Below are 19844 nucleotides of genomic sequence, written 5' to 3'. Positions count from 1 at the left end.
CCAAGGTAGGTTTGAAGAGAATAAACTCCACGAATTCCATTTGGTTCTTGGGTACATTTGCTCAAAAACGTCCTGACTAGATTTCTGTTTTGCTTTTAAATGAGCGCACAAGGGGATAGTGAAGATGAGAAAACATATTCAAAATACTATGTACAAAGTGGGGAGACAAAACCAGAAGCGCGTAATGAAAATATTTCGAAAGGGGCTTGGCTGGCATCATACATGTGTTAGGCACTGTGCCAATGATGATGGAAAACCTGGCTGCGGGCTCTGCCCAGTGGCAGGCTCCTTCAGGGACAGGGTGCACTTGCACCTCTCTTTGACTCCTGCTCCACCCAAAGTATAAAACCAACTGCCTGGCCATGGTAGCAGCATTTCTTGTCAGGCAGCACTGAGGGTGTCACTTGACTTCATGGCTCCTCATAATCTACCTGACCCCTTCTAAATTCTTCATCCCACCAGTATTAACAGCCCTCTCTTCTTTTTAATGGTCTTGAGGCTCCACCCACCAAGCTTTCCTTTGTTCTGCAATGCTGCTGTCTGTCCACTGCTCCTGGTGAGGAAGCTTCTATTTCACAGCCCCAAAGATTGGTTTGAACTCACTCCAATTATGTTGTGTTTATTTTCACTTCCATCTGCAAGGGCATTAGACAGCCCTCAGCCTACCTAGCCTGTTACTAAAGCTTCTGGTTTCTTTTTTAAAATTTCTAGTTTTCTTTTCTGGACAGAAATATGTGCCGTGTTCTAGGTGATGACTCCCCTCATCATCCATACCCCATTTTTTAAAATCCATGTGTTCATCTCTCTACTACTGCACCTTCTTCTCCACCCCCTGGCCACCTGCACTGTAGGGGCTGACTAGGCAGTGCCTCCCCTGCAGCCGGCCAGCTGCAGGGGAGGAAAGCTGCTGGCAAGTGGTCCCTGAGATGCCCCCTCCCGCTGCTGGCCAGCCAGCCCCAGGACACCAGTTCCCCAGCAGCACTGAGCATGATGGGAGCAACTGGCATGTTGCTATGTCACCCCAGGTATCCTCTACACACACCCCAGCCTCGTGCACTACAGGGAACCACTCCCATGCCCAGGTCCCTTTGCGCTCTGATGCTGCAGCTACTAGCACTAGGTCCCATCCCCTCACAAAGATGGCTTCCGCTTTCCACCCGAGCCCCTCACAAAGATGGTGGCCAGAGAGGCCCGCTAGAGAGCTCCCTCTGCCCCTCAACAAAGATGGCGTCGGTTTTCGCCTGATGACCCTCACAAAGATGGCGGCGAGCGCCTTGGGCTCCGTTTCCCCTCTCTAGTGGCGGTGCGTGGCAGTCCCGAGCCGGGGGCGCTGTGCGCATGCGCGGCGCAGGACACGCCGGGATCATGGTCAAGAAGAAGCGAGAGGGGCTGCGCGTGGCCCAGGAGGTGAGGGGTTAGTGTCGGGTCGAGGGAGGGGGGTAGTATGTGCAAGGGCAAGGCTGGGGTGGAGGGGCAAGTGCAGTGTTGCATGAGCAGTGGGGAGGTGGAGGGTGCTGAGCTCTGACCCAAGCCCACCCCCCAAAGTGCCCTTTGCTATAGGCAGACAAGGTTCCTTGGGTGAATCTGATATCTTTTATTAGACCAACCCAAATAGTTGGAGAATAGTTATTAAGCAAGCTTTCGGGTTCAAAAACCCTTCGTCAGGCTAGGGAAGTTTCAGCAGTTGGTGTGTGCTCTTCACTTCTGCTGCCCCCTGTGGTGCTGCAGCCCCTAAGCCCTGGGGTGAGCAGGGTGCCTTCTACGGGGTGTGCCAGCAATGCCCTATCTGCTCCTGCATCTCTTTCCCTCTTGGTTTTCTGGCCAAGCAAGCGATGGGACTTGAGGCTGGGGTTTCTCTCCTGGCAAGTATTTTTCAGCTGGTTGAAATTCCCCAGCTCGGAGGCCACGGTGTCTTGGTTTAAGCAGAAACCTGTGGTCAGCCAGAAACCCTCCAGAGCCAGCAGGCTGGGGTGTGAAAGCAAGCCCCAGCAATTGCCAGGCTCCTGGAACTGGCCCTGCTGGGCAGCCGCTGAGACAGGGTGGCTTTGTAGGAAAGCCGTGGGACTTTGTGCCAGACTTGCATCCTGCTGTCCAGCCTGGGGAGCTCTGCCTGGGCCTGGCTTGGCATCTGTCGCCTGTTCTAGGATCTGAGAAACTCACAGAGCAGTGAGAAGGCTCTGACCTGCAGACGACACGTGCGCTGCCCTGTACCTTCTGCCTGCTGGTGTGGTGCATTTCCCCCTTGTTGGCTTCACTGCTGTAGCAGGGGCACGTGGGTGGGAATATGCTTTGATGGCTTCCATGTGGTGGCTGCTGTCTGCCAGCAGACGTAGCCTCGTGTAGGCAGAGTCTTAGATAGACACGAGCAGAATCACTTTTACTGGAGGCCTCTGGAGAAGGGCGCTCACAGTGGATTATGGAGACCACTTGCAGCCCTGCCTTTACCAGCTGCCCTATAGTTAAAAAAAAGCCAGCCTGGCCTATGTAATTAATCTCTCCACAGCAAGGGCCAGCATGGATGCAGCTTAGTCCTAATGAAAAGCTCTGTAGTATTAAACCAGCATATGTGCATGACAGATGTCAGTGTTTGTAAGTAAGGAGTGGGAAAAGGGACTATTTTAAATGAAGTCTCCTATTTGGGGATTTCCTGATCTTCAAGATTGTAGAAGGTGCCTGTTGCTGCTAAACCTCATTTATGCTTGTTCTCCACCTCCTCAGAACCTAGAGGCTGGTCTCTGCCTCCGGGTTCCCAGAAATGGTCACCCAGTGCACCAGCCTCCTTGCCAGGCCCCTGCTAAAAATCCACTGGTTGGTGGTGTCAGTAATGGAGGTGCCCTGGGTGTGCCAAAGGATGGTCCTGGCCAACCTCACCCATATCAGGGACCTCCTGGACTATGCCAGGCAGAGGTTGGCAGATTCTGCTGAGCTGGCCATGGAGCTGCCCACTCTGCATGTGCCCTGCCTCCTACTCTAGGATGTCAAGGCCACCCCGCTGCCCTCGCCTACATCAACCAGGTCCTGTGCAAGGGCAGTCCCCACCCCGCAGTGTCCACCAGCCCTCTGGAGCTTGTCATGAGGCTGCTGCCTTGGCAGGCCCCATGGCGCTCCCCACCTCACCGTCTTAGCAGGCTGGGGGGCACCGTGCTGGTCCACTTTTGAACCACCCACTGCCACCAGCTCTACACGCTTGTTCTCTGTGCCACCCACCGTTATGTTCTCACGTCCTGCCCAGACAACAAGTGGTGGGAGACCCTAGGTGGGGACCTCCAGTGGACAAGTCTATACTCCACCTTGATCCCATGAGCCACTGGGAACCTCAGCTGGTGGCTTCTCCACGGGGCCATTGCCACAGGCCTGAACCTGGTATGGTTCATGGATGCAACTGACACCTGCCTGTTTTGTGAGCAGAGGGAGACCCGAGCACATGCCTACTTGGAGTGTGCCAGGCTGCAGTCCCTGTACTGCCTCGTCCAGAACCCCACGCTGCGTGTTCCCTGCTGCTTACTCCACGAGATAAAGGCTGCCTTGCCGCCCACTGCCCTCATCTATATCAACCAGGTCCTGTACAAGAGCAGTCCCCACCCCTGGTATTCTCCAGCTCTCTAGAGCTAGTCATGGGACTACTGCCTTGGCAGGTCCCACTGCTCCCTGCCCCACCATCTTAGCAGGCTGGGGGATGCCGAGCTGGTCTACTGTTGAACAGCCCACCGCTGCCAGCTTTACAGGCTTGTGCTCTACATAAGCCATCATCCCATCCTCATATCCCGCCCCGACAACAAGTGGTGGGACACCCTACTTGAGGGTGGAGGGGAGGGTCCCCAGTAGGCAAGTCTGTATTCCACCTGGATCCCATGAACCACCAGGGACCTCAGCTGGTGGCTCCTCCACGGAGTCGTCATCACAGGCGTGTATCTGACGCACTCTAGGGACCACCCCTACACCTGCCCCTTTTTCCAACCGAGGAAGACCCTGGCCCATAGCTACCTCGAGTGTGCCAGGTTGCAGCCCCTCTTTTGCCTCCTCCAGAATCTCCTGCTGAGGTTTTGCCTGCACTTCTTCCCGCACCATGTTTTGTTACGCATTCCCCATCCGTGGCCCCACCAAGCCCTGGGACCTCCAGCTCAACTGCCAAGCTGGCCATCTACAACAGCAGTTCTCAACCTTTTGCACCTTACATCCCACTAACTGTTTTGTCAAAAAACCCTGGTCCCACGATGATAAAAATAAACCCCCACAAAATTGCACTGTATGAGATATCTGTTGATTCATCTATTCAAAGTGCAAACAACTGATTTTTTTTCAATCCAGCAATGAGTTGAAGTCCCACCTCCATGACTGTTGAGAAACACTGATCTACAAGACCAGAAAGAAGGCTCTGGCTGGGGGGAACCCAGATGAGTGTGGAGCCGTCTTCCTGTCACTCCTCCACTCACATCACCAGGCAGTTTCACTGGTTAACATCCACAGGCTCCCTTGACTTGTTCAGGGGATGGTGTGGTCTACTTGGTGTCCCCTTCTGGATCTCTTGTTATTAACTTATCACTTCGCTTCCATTCCTGATTTCTTTTTAGTTGCCCCAAGAAATCAGTTGATGTGTCTGTCCCCTGTGGCCTCCCTTATTAAGGGAGGCTTATAGTTTTTTTGTGATGGGCTTAAGCCCATGACCACATCAAATAGGCCTGTGGTATTTTAGATGGCAGGGTAGATTTGTGCTTTATAGACTAGCTAAATTGGAGGTATATAGCATGAGCTTTTGTGAGCCTGAGCTTACTTTATCAGAAGCTGTGAAAGGACATACACAGCATGTTTTCTCCCCCCGTCTCCCTTCTTCCCTCCCCTGTCTTTTGTATCCAAATCACTCTCTTTGATGTGCTGCTCTGTGCATGTCTTTTCATAGCATCTGATGAAGTGATCTTAGGCCCACAAAATCTTATGCTGTACATCTCTGATCTAGTTAGCCTGTAAGGCACAAATCTACCCTGCCTACCACTGCTGATTACCTTTCTCTGCGGTATTTGTGCCAAGGTCTCTTTGAAGCAGCGTATTCTGCTGGGCCTTGGACTAGCCAATATTTTTGCAACAGGTTTGGATGAGACAATGGCGGGTCTGCGGCTCAACCTTGACAATTGCAGATGATTTGGGGAATGGGATCAGAAGTCGATATGTTCCTAATGAATAGAAGACCTGAACCAGAACTAGTCATAATGAGTAGAGAGAGAGATGAGGAAACAGATGTAATTAATTGAACATATACAAAGCAGACAAATACAGCCAGGGCAAGAGCACCTGTGGAAAGGAGTTGGGGCTTGTAATTGCTGCTTCGTGTGCCACAGTGTTGAAAGAAGCCAAAGCCCTGTTGAACTACTTCGATAGAAGCACAACGTGTGGTAGTTTTCTTCTCTGCCTGGTCATGCTTAGGCATCCAATTAGAGACAGCAGTTGTCTGTGGGCACCATATTTCAGTGGTAACAAACCAACAGGAAGTTTAGAGGATAAATGAAAAAAGACTTAGACAGTAAGCTGTAACAGGAAGAGTTGAGGGAACTGATTTAGATGTTCAGTCTAAAGATGGGACAGCCAAGCTGAGACATAATAGTGCCTTCCCTCTCTGAGAAGGCAGCGTATAAAGAGAGTGTGACCCAATTACACCTATGGGAGGAGGAGGGATGGAGCATTAGCTGGCAGCATAGCAGGCAATTCCAGTTAGGTTTTGGAGGGCAGGACTGTTACTGCCTGAGACTTGACATCTGTCTATGAATGTGTGCCTTAAATACTGAAATCCTTCCTGCTGCAGTCATGGATGGGTGGACATGCACACAGACACATGCACATGGAAGGCCCTTCTTACAGCAGAATATTTATGAACGGTAAAACCTCGCAGTCTCTTTAAGCCACAGGGACTGAAGTCTGAGTTTTCAGAATGAAATACCCAAACACCTCACAGCCACAGCTTTACTAGATAATTGTAATTGTTCATTTGTCAACATCATTACCTACCTAACATGCCTTTATAACAGTTAAGTAAATTTTCCATATGGAACTGAATATAGCCTGAAGTAAGGCTGTCTTTCTAAGGCCTGTCCCAAACACATAGTTATGCTGGTTTAGCTAAAGGTGTGATGATGACATACAGATGTGACTTTGCGCCTGGACAGACAGCATGTTTACACCAGTGTATTTTAAGCTACTTTTTGCACACCAGCGTAAATTACAACAGGATCTGAAGTAGAGACGCGAGCAGTCCTTCTGGGATATGGCAGCACCTCGCCACTGCGTGGCAAGGGAGAAGTTTACAGATCATTTGTACTGAGCAAATGGCTACAACCCCCCCCCCCCCGATTAAGATGCAGACATAAGATACTTACACTGGTGTAAGTTTGACCCCTCATTTTTCCTGCAGTAGTTCTACATTAGAGTCAAGAAAGTTATTGCGTGGAGCTGTTTGTTGCTGTGGAGCTGTCGTTTTTTTTTTAAGCAGGGGGAAAGGTTGATCACATCGAGATAAAGATGTGTCCAAACCCTTTGTGGATATCGTTGCATCTGCTTAAACCTGGCAAGCAGTGGTTCTGCTTACAAAAGTAAGCTAAATTAATCTGGGTCTGTTTTAAATTGATGCAAGCATGTCCACATCATGCTTGTTGTTAAACTCCAGCAACTTCTGTCTGTGGACAAGCTCCAAACCTTCAGGCAGAGAACACTGGAGACAGGACCAGCCCTCAGACCTAGCCTGAACCCTGACAGCAGAGAGAGGGTAGCAAGACTCTTCCCTGAACCCCAGCCATCAAGGGAAGTTTAGTTTCGTGAGGATGCCCCAGAACCTTGTGGGTGGTGCGTCTCTTCTGCTTTAGGGAAGATGATGAGCAGCTGTGGTAGATGCTAGAGCTGTTTATGTGGAGGAGGAAGGACTCCAGGAATAGAAGGTAGATGAATGGCTGAAGCTCTTGCTTCCCTTAAAGCAGTAACAGGGCTAGGAAAAATAGGATATAGTTGATTGTTGAAATAATTACAGGAGTCTTCAGAGTAGAAGTGAGAGAGAGCTACTAGCCAAAAGCTAATAGGAAAGATGTTGGTCATGGCTCAAGTCCTAGACCCTAGTAGCAATCCCAGCACTTCCCTCCCCCACATTTTACTTGCTTCCAAGCATCTGGAGTTGGTGGTGAGGTACTGTTGTACTAAATTTAGTTAAGGGTTGAGGTGAATGGAAATGAATCCATTGGTGAGACTATTCCAGTCTCAAATCCTGTATTATTGAACATGTAAGCAATACCAATGTTTAAGCAGGGCTTTAAATAAAACGCTCGACTTCTAAGCAAGTCCTAACAGTCAACAAAGATATTCCTACACAAGCCTTCTGCTGGGTATAGTGAGTTCAGCTGGCCAGGCATCCATCACCACACCGGGGTTCAGTAGTTGTTTCTTTTCCTGGGTTTTGCTCTTTCCCAATTTAGGGGGGGGTTTCCCTAGGTTTTTATACGCTTTTTTTACAGTTTTCTTCTGTATGTACCAGATACGGTTATGTCATAAATATCCACCAATCATCTTTTACAATGGTCATTTTTCTGTCAGGCTGCTGTCTGTATCTTGCTGTCTTGAACTGCTAAACCAGATCTTCTAACTTTTTGCTCATGTGAGTTATAAAAAGGTCAGCCTAAACTGTGACCCACTGGCTTTTGTATTAGTAGCATTAGTTGTGTCAAGGCACAAAATCGCATAGGCATTTTGCTAAGGCGGCTTTCAGGCCTACAGTACTAGGATCTTCCTGGTGGACTGCCTGCCATGCTCTTGCATTGGCCTCCACCTAGTAACTTGCTTAGGCCTTTGGCTAGTAGGTGGCTGGTCGATCTTTCCAGGTCTGCTGAACTTATCGATAGCATAGGAAATGTTTTGCTGACAAACAAAACTATTGTAAGAGCACAACAAGTTGTGAAGCAGTCTACTCAGTCCAAGAATTTAGCTTCTGAATCTCAGTACATCTATTCTGTGCTGGGTTGAGAGTCCAACTGAAGCAATGGACGTGGAAACTACTGACTTGGAAATGGAGAGAACAACTTCAGACCTGCCAGCAGGTGACAAGGGGCTGCCCCAAGGAGGCTTTTTTTTTTTTTTTTTTTTGCCCCTGACTCTTATTTGGCTTTGATCTCTTTTATGAGGTTCAGGAGATGAAAACCTCGTTACCAAACACCGTTGGATGTCGACATGTGTGTGATATGGCTGTTTTCCAGCATCTTAATTGGGAATTCATGAAGGCAGAGGGCGGATGCCAGTTCTTGAAAAGTGCTTTTAGCCTTTCTGCTGGGAAGAAAGCTTTTATTAATTCATTACAAAATGTATTAAAAAGGATCCAGCTCAACTCTGTAAGAAGGGCTGTCATTCACCCTTTCTGCCTGCATGTGAGAGGCTCTGGGCTTCCCGCCCAAGACTTCCTGAGCAAATGAGATTTGTAATAAACATACAAGTCAGTTTGGATTAAAATTCATCCCCAGCCTCCATATTCTAGGAGGCCTCCAGATCGCACAAAAGCAAAGCCAGGATTCAGCAAAAATGGCTCTGTGCCTGGCGGTGCATCTTGTAGCAAGGGATGCATCTGGTATCCGAACACTGACATGTACAGACCTGCTGGGCTCCCACCGCCTCCTCCCCAAGCACAGCTGGCAGTCAGGTAGCAAGACAGCGACCTGAGGAGGGACAGCAGCATCCGTGCCAATGGCTCGCACAGTGCTGGATGTTAAACTCCTGCTTCAATTCTCGTTTTAAAGTGAGGTTGGCACTAACTGACAGTGTCTCCTTGAATGAAATCCTCTAACTGCCTGCTAAGACGAGCAGTGCTAAGACTACTATAGAGGGAAAGCTTTCCATGTTCTACACCTCATCCCTTTTCTGGAGGGAGATGCTCCACCTCCTTGCCCCAATCCCTGCCCTAGAGACCAAGGGTGAAGGAGGAAATTGTCTCTACAACCCCTTCGCTAGGCTGCCTGCCATTCAGGGCCTGTCCATTTTGAGCTGTGATGGGGGGTCTGGGTGGTTCTTCACAAGGAGCCTGAGCTGCTACCCTCCTGTTTCGCACAGGCCTCTGATAGATCAGGGTTGCACCTCGCCAGCCTTCCCATGCTTCGGTTAACAAGAACAAATGCTTTCCACCCACAGCTAGTTCAAATGCACGTGTGCTCCTAGGAGAGCTACCCCTGGGATTTTGCAGAAGCTTTACAGGTTCTCTCGTTCTGTGGTTTCAGCTTCTATGGCACCCTTGGGAGATTCCCCAGCAAGAAGCCATCCTCCATCAGGTTGCTCTGATTCTTCCCCTGCTGTTCTGTTTTCCTTTAATTCTGTATCTAGGGAAGGGGCTGGTTGGACAGTTTAGCCAGTGAGAAATACACACGCAGCCACGATATGTCTGAACTGCTGCTCTGGCACTCTGAGGGCAGCACCACTCTGAAGTCTGCCTACCTGCTACGATACCAATCCAGAAATGCTTTTGTGGGCAAGCCGTCAAGCATGCAAGAAGCAAAGATCTCAAAGGCATTGGCAGCAGGGCACCCCCAAAGCAGCTTTGCTGCCTCATTCCAGGTGTGTCACATGCAAACAGCAGCAGGTGGGTAGGATGTGCTAAAAAGCAGCACTCCCCAGGAGCACCAGGGAAGAGAAGTAGACCATACCCACAGGGCCTTTGCTCCCAGATCTGAACTCTCCAGCAAAGGCAGTGGGTCCTGCTGTATCAGGATAGTGCCAGTGGAGCCTTCTCTGAACTATACTCTGCCCTTCCCCAGAGCCTTTCATCTGAAGATCTCAAGCACTTTGTCAACCATTAGTCCCGGTGAAGTTGGTAGTGTTCCCCCAGTTGACAGGTGGGGAAACCGAGGCATGTATGCCAGCTGCCACTGTGGTGAGGTAGTAAGTCATTAGTAGTGACAGGACAGAACCCAGAAATACTGAGTCCAGTCCCCTCTTAACACAGCCCACGATTTGGGAAAAAGGAGGATTTCAAAGGAAGAGATTTGGGTCCTACCATAATGATCTTCTCCTTTCCCTGTGTGTCTGCTACAGATTTTTTCCCCCTTCCTTTGCCCCAAGATCAGCAGAGCCATTTGTGTGGCTCTGAACAGTGAATTTCTGCCCCTTCTTGAGCAGTAGGAGCATACCTTTGTTTTAGACCACTGGCACTCAACTTATCTGACCCCATGGGCAGGATGAGTGGGACTGGGTCAGTCTGCAAGCCAGATCCCATGCAGAGGGTCAGTCTGAAGGCCTGATTTAAGCCAGGGGCAGCACGCAGTCCATGCGTATGACTTTGCACACTGGCCCAGCCCCACATGCAAGATCCTGCTGTGGACTGACACCACATAGCCAGCACAGTCTGGCATGCACAGCCATGTCATCTGGCCCACAGGGCTCCTTGCAGCTCTGGAAGTTTGGCAGTGGGGGACCAGTGGGAGCATTAATTGCTGCAGGTCTGGGAGGGGCACCTGTAGTGCACGGGTTGAGTACCACTATTTTAGACTAAGTGAAATTAAAACATGGAATTACTACCCATCTCTGCAGTTTCTTTGGAGATGCCTGCCAGGAGTTTAACCCATATTAGCTCAGCAGCCACATGTCTGCTGCTCACTTGGAACCTATAGTCCTGTAAAAGACAGAGGTGTATACCCTGCTGCAGTGAGAGCCACCTCTGCTCCATCATCTCCCTCCCGTTGCTCTCTGCTGACCCACTTGCCTGAATCCCCTCTTGCCCCTATTGCTATATGCATAGTCAGCTCAGCTGCCCTTCCCTTGACAGCCCCTGCCATAGCCTATGTGTGCTTTCCCAGAGTAGAGTGTGTGAGAATTGTTAATTAGCCCAGGATTGAGCTGTAACTGGCTAATCAGGGATCAGAGTTATTGATTTTCCTGTGTAATTATTGGTGGCAGTGTTCTTCCTTTGCACTTCCAGTGTGGCTGGACACCAGTCCTTTTGGCCTCTACAATCCAAGGCAGCTGCATTTAATTCCACCAGGTTATTTGATGCAACCTGCTAGCTCCCAGGTTCTGAAGCATCTCACCAGGCCAACAGGGCAGGCCTAGTCCTTCTAGCAGCTTGCTGGGCCTCAGCCCTGCTTCTACAGCCTGTGGACTGCATGGGGCTGTGGCTGCAGCAGAGCTAGTGATGATTTTCAAACTTATTAACAACAGGTTCTTTGTTCCCTGATGTTTCCCCAATTGGATTGCAAACCTATAAGGCAGAGCTTTCCCTCAGGATGCATAAAATCTTGGCCACCAGGCTTGGAAGAGGCAGGATTCCCTGCAGAATTGTTCTGCTTTGGCATGCTTCCTTCCTGACTGAGTCCTCCCCAAGCTCAAACATATCAATCACTCATGGGTGCTTATCCAGCCAGGTTTTGCTTTATTAGGTTTTTTTCCTTCCCACCCTATAATGAATGCAGCTTCTTGGAACATAAATGAGCTCCCCAAATAGCCAGTTATTTTAGTTAGCTGCAATAGCTTCCTGCTGTGTCGGGACTGGTGCCAAGTGTTCAGGGCAAGATGGAGATGGTGCTCAGCAGGACAGAGGCAGTGCTGATTACTGTCCTGGCTGTACTCTACCAAACACCAGTAGAGTGTGTGCTGAGCCTGCTTTCTGTGTGCAGAGCTCAGCATCCTTTCGATTTAACCTGTGGGTGGGAGCTGCACCTTTGACCTCCTGGAGTCCCTTTCAACCCTGTTTTCCTATGATTAACAAGAGGTATTGTCCATCTGCTTTCCAGGGACTGCCAGCACCAGCTGAGGACATTTGGAGTCATTGGTCTGGGGTTTTGGCACAAAGACTGTCTGGGATTGAGGTTTCGCTGACTTGTGAGGGTGACTGATGCCCATTTGCTGTGGTTTGTCCCATGTCCCTCATGCATTCTGCTTGGGCTAGGGGCTATGAGAAAAAAAAAGCAGTAAGAACAGCAGGCAGCCCTGTGGCTTGTTTGATTTGGGAGGTAAGAGAGACAGCAGATGGGCTGTCACCCCTTCTTCTGAGTCAGGAAGGGTGGAGCTGCTGGCCTTTGGAGAGAAATCTGAGGCTGCTGCTGTGTCTTCTAGATTGATGGCTTGGAGGAGAAGCTGGCCTTGTGCAGACAAAACATGGAGGAGGTAGACTTTAAACTGCACAGAGAGGAGCTGAGTCCTGAAAAAAGGTACTGGTGATCCCTTCCCCTTCAGAGACCAGACAGTATTCTTGCCAGCTGCTGTGCACTTGTGTTATACCCATAAGCAGCGGATTGAACAATAGGGCCACTGCTGCAATGCTTGCCATGTCGGGGTCCCCAATTTAGAACTTGCTTCAGGCAGCCCTGTTTTTACCTTGTCAAAGGAAGGTATGATGTGTTGAGAAAACTAAGATTGCTTTCACCCCCTGACCCTCTTTTCTGAAGGCTTGTAGAAGCCTTCCTGTTCATTTTCAGAGCTCAGACCCCTTTGCTGCTAGGAAAGAGGCCAGGGAGCTGAATGGAGGTTTGAATAGTAGCAGGCAGCTTGGCTACACCATCTGAGTTCTGCCTGGATAGGCCTACAGGGATTTGGGAATAGTCATAGCCAGTGTCTGCCCCAGGTGGTGGAAGCCCAGGCAGAATAATCCCAAGGGGATATGGGGAGCAAATTTTGATTTCATTCACAGTAAAAGCACAGGTGCATGCAGGAACCTGCTTACAGCAGCAATTCACACAGGTGTTTAGAAGAACCTAACTGTATCTCTGAACCTGACTAATGTGGTTAGATTGCTTCTCTGCTGCCAAGTGGAACCTTGTGACTGGGTCCTGTAGCACTTCTAGAGGTGCTAGAGCAACTGGGGTCTTGCTGCCTTGACGGGACACATTTCCATTTCCGTATTACTATCCTATTGCTCCCCTCCTAACCCAGAACTGAAATCTACATTTTATACGCAGGAAGATAGGAGCCATTTACATCCTATATGGCCGCTGTTCCTTACAGTTTGCTCTGCCTTTCGGTTCCAATGCTGTGTCTACAGTGTTTCCCTTCCAAGACATGCCCACTTGCTTCAGCTCCGCTTGAGCCCATGCTTGGCAGTTAGGTGGTGTAGATAGTTCAGAGGGGTTCTGGATGCACGCATGCTTCTATGCCACTTTCAGACTATCTGTGTGAGATTCGGAGCTGGGGCTTGTGTCTCAGCAGTGGTTCTGGGCTTGGCAGGAGGCCTGACTGTCCCCAAGAATGATGCTCTTATTTTCTTTGAGATGCTCTTTCTCAATTTCCCACCATTACTCCTAGTTATACGCAGAGCCACCATGCTCCATTTCTCTCCTTTGCTGGGGTTTACATTCATTAATACTTGTTGAAAGTTCTGCCTCTTTTCTTCTCCCCTTCCTTAATCTCATCTCACTAAATGCTTTGTCCTGAGTTCATCTGCTTTTCCTATAAGTCATATCACCAGGCCCATCTCCCTCCCCCACAAACCTAGCAGCAACCCTATGGACATCTCTCCTGCCCTCAAATTCATTGTGTAACCATTTAACATTACCCTGGGCACAGGCTTTCTGTCAGTTCCCAAGCTGTGTGATAATGATAAGGTTCCTACCCAGGAGCTTTAGAACAGATTTCTCAGGGAAGGTGCCCAGTTCTGTGTTATCCCCTCACCAGGCCATTCGACCAAGAGAGCGATCAAATTCTGCCACTTGTGCTTCAACTAATCTCACAAGGGCTTGGTGATCGTTAAATATTTCTCCACTGTTATAGCTCTTAATCTGACGAGTCTAAATCACTAAGGTAGTTCTGTTTCCCCAGCCTCATATTCAGGATTGTGTTTTCTTCCTTCATTCCTCTCACTAACAAGTCTTCCCATAGATTCATAGTAAGCTCAGTGGCTCATTCCCTGGGCTGTGTCATTCAGTCCTACAGAGGCTCAGACTTGGCCAGCTATTGATGAGGTCTCCATTCCTTCCTATTGGCCCCTTTTCCTTTGATTTCTCAAGCGAGGAAGGTTTGTTAAGTAGTTGTACAGCAACACTCTGGGCTCAGTCCTGCCAGTCTTTCTCCCCATTTCCTAATGGGGCTGAACTCTTATTTTTCCCTTTTTGCTGCACATATTTCTAAGATCCTTTCCATTCCCTCTCCCGCTATTAATGTAGCCTGCCTTGTGGCTGCCCTTCTCTCCTCACTTAACTAACTGTACAGTCAGGCTTGGATCCATTTCCATTAAAAGTTCCTGCTTTAGCCTCGAAGGGAACAACGAGCCCTATTACACTTGCCGCTTTCCCAGTAATACCACAGAACCTGCTCAGAGCAGGGAGATAATTTGTTGGTGCATGTTTATTTATATTCGCACTGTCTGAAAGGAGCTGTGGTGATGTCCTCGCTGTAATGGAACCGCTGCTGCTTGCAGGCGATTTGTTTTGCTTTTATCCTTTAAACCATGGATTAATTAATCATTTTGTGCAACTGAAGATACATGGGGGTTTTTGTTATTATATCATCCACAGTCCTAATAGCATAGAACGTGGCAGTCATGTAGCTGGTTCCTACTGGTGTCACACTTCAGATTCTTTCCATGAACCAGCTAGGGAATTTGTGCAAACCCAGTATCTGTGGAAAAGGGAGGGAGGAAGGACAGTTTCCTTGATCTTTGTCTCTGGAACAGGGGAGGGAACTGCTCTGGTGGTAAGGGCAAGGGGGCTGGCAGGGAGGACTCTTGGGGTCTAGTCCAGGCTGCAGATGACTTGTTTGGTGACTGGTAAAAATTCCCTTCCCTTGCCCACACCAAGGTTTCCCCTTTTGTAAAATGGGAAACATTACCTTCTACCCAGGGAGGCTGTGGAGTTTTTTATTGAGGAGACCCAGAAACAAAAAAAGCAAAAGATTTTGTTTATCCACCACTGTGTCAGTCACAAATTAGCCCCATTCACAGGGACATGCTCCCCTCACCCCTTCCCCAGCATGGCCTGTACAGCCCAGTCAGTGGGCATTTACTGGATCAGAAAAGCACACATCCTCCATCACAAAGCCAGACAAACTGAGCCCATAAGATCTTGGAAGCAGTATCTGTGGGTCCTGCCTGTTATTAGACCCATCATCTGAATCCCAAGGGAGCAGCTAGACCACTGCATAAATGAGTTTGGGCTGATCCTGGCCAGGGCTTGCTTTTTAGCTGGGGATGGAGTATCGTGTTAGCGTTCAAACAGGCTACCCTAAAGTAGGGAAGTCATTCATACACAGCAGGGTCTAGAGAGAAGAAACACCTAGCTACCAAGTCTCTCCTTTTGGTAGATGTTAAGCTTCCTTCCCCACCCCACCCCCTGCCCCAGAGACAAAGCAGGACATTCTCATTCTCAGTATCATACATAACTCTTCTGTTGGGGCAGCCTTTCCTCCAATGTATAAGCTAGTGTAAGGAAATAATGTGTACTGTACCTGTGCATAACAGACTTCTTTTGTTACAGGAAGTCACTGGAGAGGGAGAAAACTTTGCTAATGACCAAAGCTGAAAGCTATGGTAAGAACTTCATTAAAAATAGACACCCTGGGCTGCTGCTTGGCTTCCAATTTAAACACTTGCTTTTCTCAGTCTCTCTCCTACTTTGCCTTTAAGCTTGGGCTCGGCCAAAAAAGCAGCGCCTGTGAGGGGAGATTGAGAAAAATCTGTGTAGCGGGGTTTTGGCGAGATGCTGTGCTCTTTCTCTCCTAGGTTTTCCAAAGCAAAGCACCTTCCAGGGATCTGATTTTCAGAAGCTAAGCCTTCCACTTCAGCCAAAGGCATCTTGTAGAACATGCAGGTGGACATGCAATATCCCTAGCTGCTTTGGAAAACCTTGGCCAACAAATTAGACTAGCTGGATTTGAACCCTCCTCCTGAGGGAAGAGTTGCTGCCTGAGTTTGAAAACCAAAATTCTTACAGATGCATAGCAGAGAACCCGGGAGAGTTCTCCACTGTGTTAGCGCCTCCTACAACTCCTGCAGCACAAGCTGTAGCGTGTACCCTGTAGCTGTAGTGCAGCATGGCCTCTGGGTTTGCATGGAAACAATACAAGCAGGTCTAGAGGTGAGGTTGAATGATTTCCCCTCCTTTGTCTCACTGGAGGCAGTTAAAAGGCAGAGCCCGTGCTGGATGTTTAGTTTTAACTCCTCTATTAACAATGGGGATGCTGCCTCCTCCAGCCAACACCCCCCCACCATGGGCTGAAGCAAATGTATAATAGCCCAACTCTAAATCCCTCTAGACCTGGAGAATTATGGTTGCTCAGAGACCTCTTCCCACACCCTGTGGGATGTACATTTGTCCGGGCTTCCGCATTTTTTATTCTCAGTCTCCAGGCAGGAAGCCTTTCTACCATTCCTCCTCTCCTGGGGCTCAGTGCTCAGGAGCAGTGACATTAGACTGCCCCCTGCTGGCCCAACACAGTGTTATGCAGCCACATTGAGTTTGTCTCCACTGGGCTGAGGCCTGCTCCTGAAGGGACCAGGTGTCCTCCACATCCCTGGGTACGAGTGGGAGGCGAGGGTGCTCATTCCCTCCGTCTGAGGCACAGAGGGTCCAGGGCTTAGTATAAGCAGAGCAGAGTTGCAAGGGCACCCCCAGCACCAGCCCCTTTCTGTAGATGTTTTCCTCCGTGGGTTTGTCCTTTGGGCAGACCTAAACCCAAGAACGAGCAAAACAGGACCATTGTATAGGTGAATGAGTAGGGCTGGGTACTGTTCCCTTCAGGGAAACAGCAGCACAACCCCCAGAAGTTCAAATGGGGCCAGGCCCTGCGAAATACAACATGCAGTTGCCTGCGTCCGTTCAGGTCTTGCTACTGTGGAGCCTTTCAGTGTTACCTCAATCTGAGGAACAAGTCTTGTAGGACAGGTTACTGCACAGCAGAAGCCAGGGTTTACAGTCTGGTCTAGGAGTAAGGATGCCAGGATCAGCATCAGACCCAGGCAGCAGTAGCTGCAAGGTTTGGGCTGTCTATCGCAGGGGTGGCCAGCCTGCAGCATGGGTGCCACAAGTAGCATGGCCAGGCTTTGTGTGTGGCGTGCAACAGGCTGGGGAGTGGGCAGGGAGCAGAAAGCAGAGATCGGGCAGGGAGCACCAGGCATGAAGAAGGAATCAAAACAGCAGGTCAGGTAGGGAGCACAGGGCTGAGAGCAGGAAGTAGAGAAGGAGACTGGGCAGGGGAAGGGGAGCAGAGTGGCACTTGGGAAAGGCAAGAGGGTAATATGTGGCACGCCTGTCAAAAAGGTTGGCCCCTACTGGACTACTGCACTCTTCCAGCTGCCTGGGTTGTGCTGCCACCTGCTGGGGAGTTACAGCACCAAGCAGCTCATTCTAGATAGGAGTTTGTCCTTAGGGTCAGGCATGCCTGATAGCTCAGGAGACGCAGGTGGCTTCCGGAGAGACACAGCACACAAGGCCGACTGAAGCACCCAATAGCAGCACTTGCCAAGTTGAGAACTGGCCCAGAGCTGGAGCTCAACTCTCATTTTAAAAGTGGGTTTTGGTGAGGGCACCTCTTGGTAAAGCACATGCATGCTGACCTCTCCTTAGGGGCCAGTAGAACAGGCAGCCAGGCTGCTGTTGCTCTTGCTGAAGTCAGACTCCTCTGGCAGCACTGGCAGAGCACTGCACTCAAACAACAGCAAGCAATGCTGACCCTGTTAGCCAGCAAATGGCCCTGAAAGCTCAGCCTACCCTTGCAGTAACCATGCAGTTCTCCCTGGAAACACTAGATTGCCATAGGGCAGCTGTGACAGAGCTGCTGGCCAGCCTGGCATATCCAATGCAGATAGCTTGCTGCTGTTTCACTCAATAGCACAGGAAGATTGTTCTGCCCAGCGTAGGATTTTGATCTTGTGTAAAGCAGAGGACTGGTATGGATTTGTTGCCTGCTCTTGGCAGCCCCTGAACTTCTCTGCACCTCAGCTTTTCCCACTGTAGAATGGAATTACCAGCACTGACCTGCCTTTACAAAATGCTTGGAGATGAGTGGAATGGTTATTCACCTAACTGCGCCCATTATTTTTGACAAGTATGCTGGGCTCAGAACTGTCCTCCATTCACCTTCCAGGGACTAGCCCCCTGGGATCAGGAAGGGGTAGATGTGCACATCTGAGGGGATGCTGCGAGGATCACAGAAGTCTTTGAGCACTGCCAAGGGTAGAGGCAGTGGCTTGCATAGGTGACAGCCAAATACATTCATCATTCCCAGAACAGGAAGTGCTAGTGCTCCTGACTGCCCAAGGCTACAAGAGCTTGAAGCACAAGTTGTGTCCTGATTCAGACATTCACTGAGACACAATAGGAAGCTCAGCCAGGAAGGGATACATGCTTGGAGTCCGTGACGCACAGAGGAGACTGGAAGCTTATTTCTTATAGTGGCTCATGAAAGATGCCAGATTTGAGAGCTTGGGAGGCCTGTTCAGAAAAAGTACAGGAAGGTAGGGCCAGCTCTCATTTCACCTTCACACAGGAACCATCTCCAGGGGAGGAGGAATCCTGTTGTGATGGCCCTTTCAGGCCACAGACTCCAACAAAGGGGAAAGTAGGTCCTATAATAAGACCACCACTTACCCACTACCAACTGGATTGAAAGTCAGCAGCTGTTAGCTAGTAACTTTCAGATATTACTAAACAGGCCAGGATGCAATTTGGGAAGTGGAAAGGGCTCTTTCAAGCCTCTTACCTGCCCAGTCCCTCTCAAGAGAGGCAGTTGGAGACTGTCAGCTCTGCCTGTACAAAGAAAACCTGAGCCAGGTCCCCAGTAGGTAGCCCCACCAGGATGGCAGCTGACAACTGCAGAGGAATTACCCCATGCTAATGTGGGCGGTAATCCTGCCTGAGGCAGCAGGCACTGGGGGTGCTGCAGTATAGGAGGGAAGTGGCCTCTCACACACCAAGTGTGGGGTTTTTTTTTGCAGAGAAAGAACTGAGAATTCTGCGTAAGGAAAACCGCAAGAATGCGGCCCTTGCCATGGCCCTGATGCTGCTCATCACTGTTATTTATGTCTGCTGGACCATGTGATTGTGTTGAAGAACCTGCATCACTGGCTGCTGCAAACATCTCTCCCTTCTCTCACCAAAGTGCCTTCCTGCGAGTGTAATCAGGTGTTCCAACTGCTGCTCCTCTATTGTCATCTGCAGGCTCCCTGGCCTGGGCGTTATTGTGCTCAACAGCAGAGGGTCTTGGAGGAGAGGAGACGCGGACACCACTAGCCAAAACAGACCAGCCAACATGTAGATGAAGCCATCTCATCCAGTATAAAATGACCAGTCCTATCAGGGAAGCCACAGTCTTTTAGCTGAGCAAATGCACGTCAATTTAAGGGAGAGGAAAGGCCTATTTTCCCCTTTCAGGGCAGGGCCCTCCCTCCCTGCACCTTGGCTGCTTTTTGAAAAGTCCTAGAGCCTGAAATCCTCTCTGCTCAGCCTGCCAAGAACTGGGGTGAGCTTCCCTACTACTGTACCTCTGCCACAAGGGACCAATCACTGAAGCTCAGACATTAGTCCCTTTGCCAAGGTTGCTAGAAGCCCCGAGCATGGGTAGTAATTTTAAAACGTGTTCCTACCAACACTAATGGGGCCAGGAGTCAGTCTGACAAAGGCAGGTCTATGGACTGGGCTGACTCCCTGCAGCTCAAATAAATGAATTGAGTAAGAGATACAAACAGTTGCTGATCCCTAAACCTCAGGACTCTTTAGGGGGGCAGGGGGAGGGTTTGAGAGGTCTGTACCTATGCACATCCCAGAGACAAGTCTCTGACACTGCACATGATGGTTTAAAGGCAAGCGCCTGCTGAGCTCACAGGAATGCAAACTGCTCTGTAATATTTTAAAACAAACTTTGAAGTAAAGTTTAAATTGTTTTGTGTGACCACATGAAGAAGCAAATGCATTTAG

General features: G+C 49.7%; 1 protein-coding gene across 3 annotated transcripts; it reads left to right on the top strand.

Annotated features, from left to right (window-relative positions):
* The first annotated feature begins 1301 nt into the window (after positions 1 to 1301).
* Positions 1302 to 19818, top strand: CCDC167 (coiled-coil domain containing 167). 3 transcript variants are annotated; one of them, XM_059716937.1, is made up of 5 exons: positions 1325 to 1407; positions 11736 to 11954; positions 12058 to 12152; positions 15408 to 15460; positions 19089 to 19818. In XM_059716937.1, exons 2-5 carry the CDS (start codon positions 11862 to 11864, stop codon positions 19187 to 19189), a joined length of 342 nt encoding a protein of 113 aa, XP_059572920.1. In that variant the 5' UTR covers positions 1325 to 1407; positions 11736 to 11861; the 3' UTR covers positions 19190 to 19818. The 3 variants fall into 3 exon arrangements, with proteins under 3 accessions (XP_006271971.1, XP_059572920.1, XP_019338576.1); XM_019483031.2 differs by having other exon boundaries at positions 1331 to 1407; positions 18866 to 19818; XM_006271909.4 differs by lacking the exon at positions 11736 to 11954 and having other exon boundaries at positions 1302 to 1407; positions 18866 to 19818.
* Positions 19819 to 19844: the final 26 nt, after the last annotated feature.

Source organism: Alligator mississippiensis, chromosome 1 (assembly GCF_030867095.1).
Source record: "Alligator mississippiensis isolate rAllMis1 chromosome 1, rAllMis1, whole genome shotgun sequence".
In the NCBI taxonomy this organism is placed as follows: Eukaryota; Metazoa; Chordata; order Crocodylia; family Alligatoridae; genus Alligator; species Alligator mississippiensis.
The sequence above is the reverse complement of the archived record's forward strand: the minus strand, read 5'-3'. Positions and strand labels throughout refer to the sequence as shown.

What these genes read in the sequence shown, in the direction of transcription:
- CCDC167 (XM_019483031.2), top strand. Translation starts at nt 11,862, where the DNA reads ATGTCCCTCATGCATTCTGCTTGGGCTAGGGGCTATGAGAAAAAAAAA. An exon ending in TGGCTTGTTTGATTTGGGAG is followed by an intron (nt 11,955 to 12,057) that starts GTAAGAGAGACA and finishes TGTGTCTTCTAG; the next exon opens with ATTGATGGCTTGGAGGAGAA. An exon ending in GACCAAAGCTGAAAGCTATG is followed by an intron (nt 15,461 to 18,865) that starts GTAAGAACTTCA and finishes TTTTTTTTGCAG; the next exon opens with AGAAAGAACTGAGAATTCTG.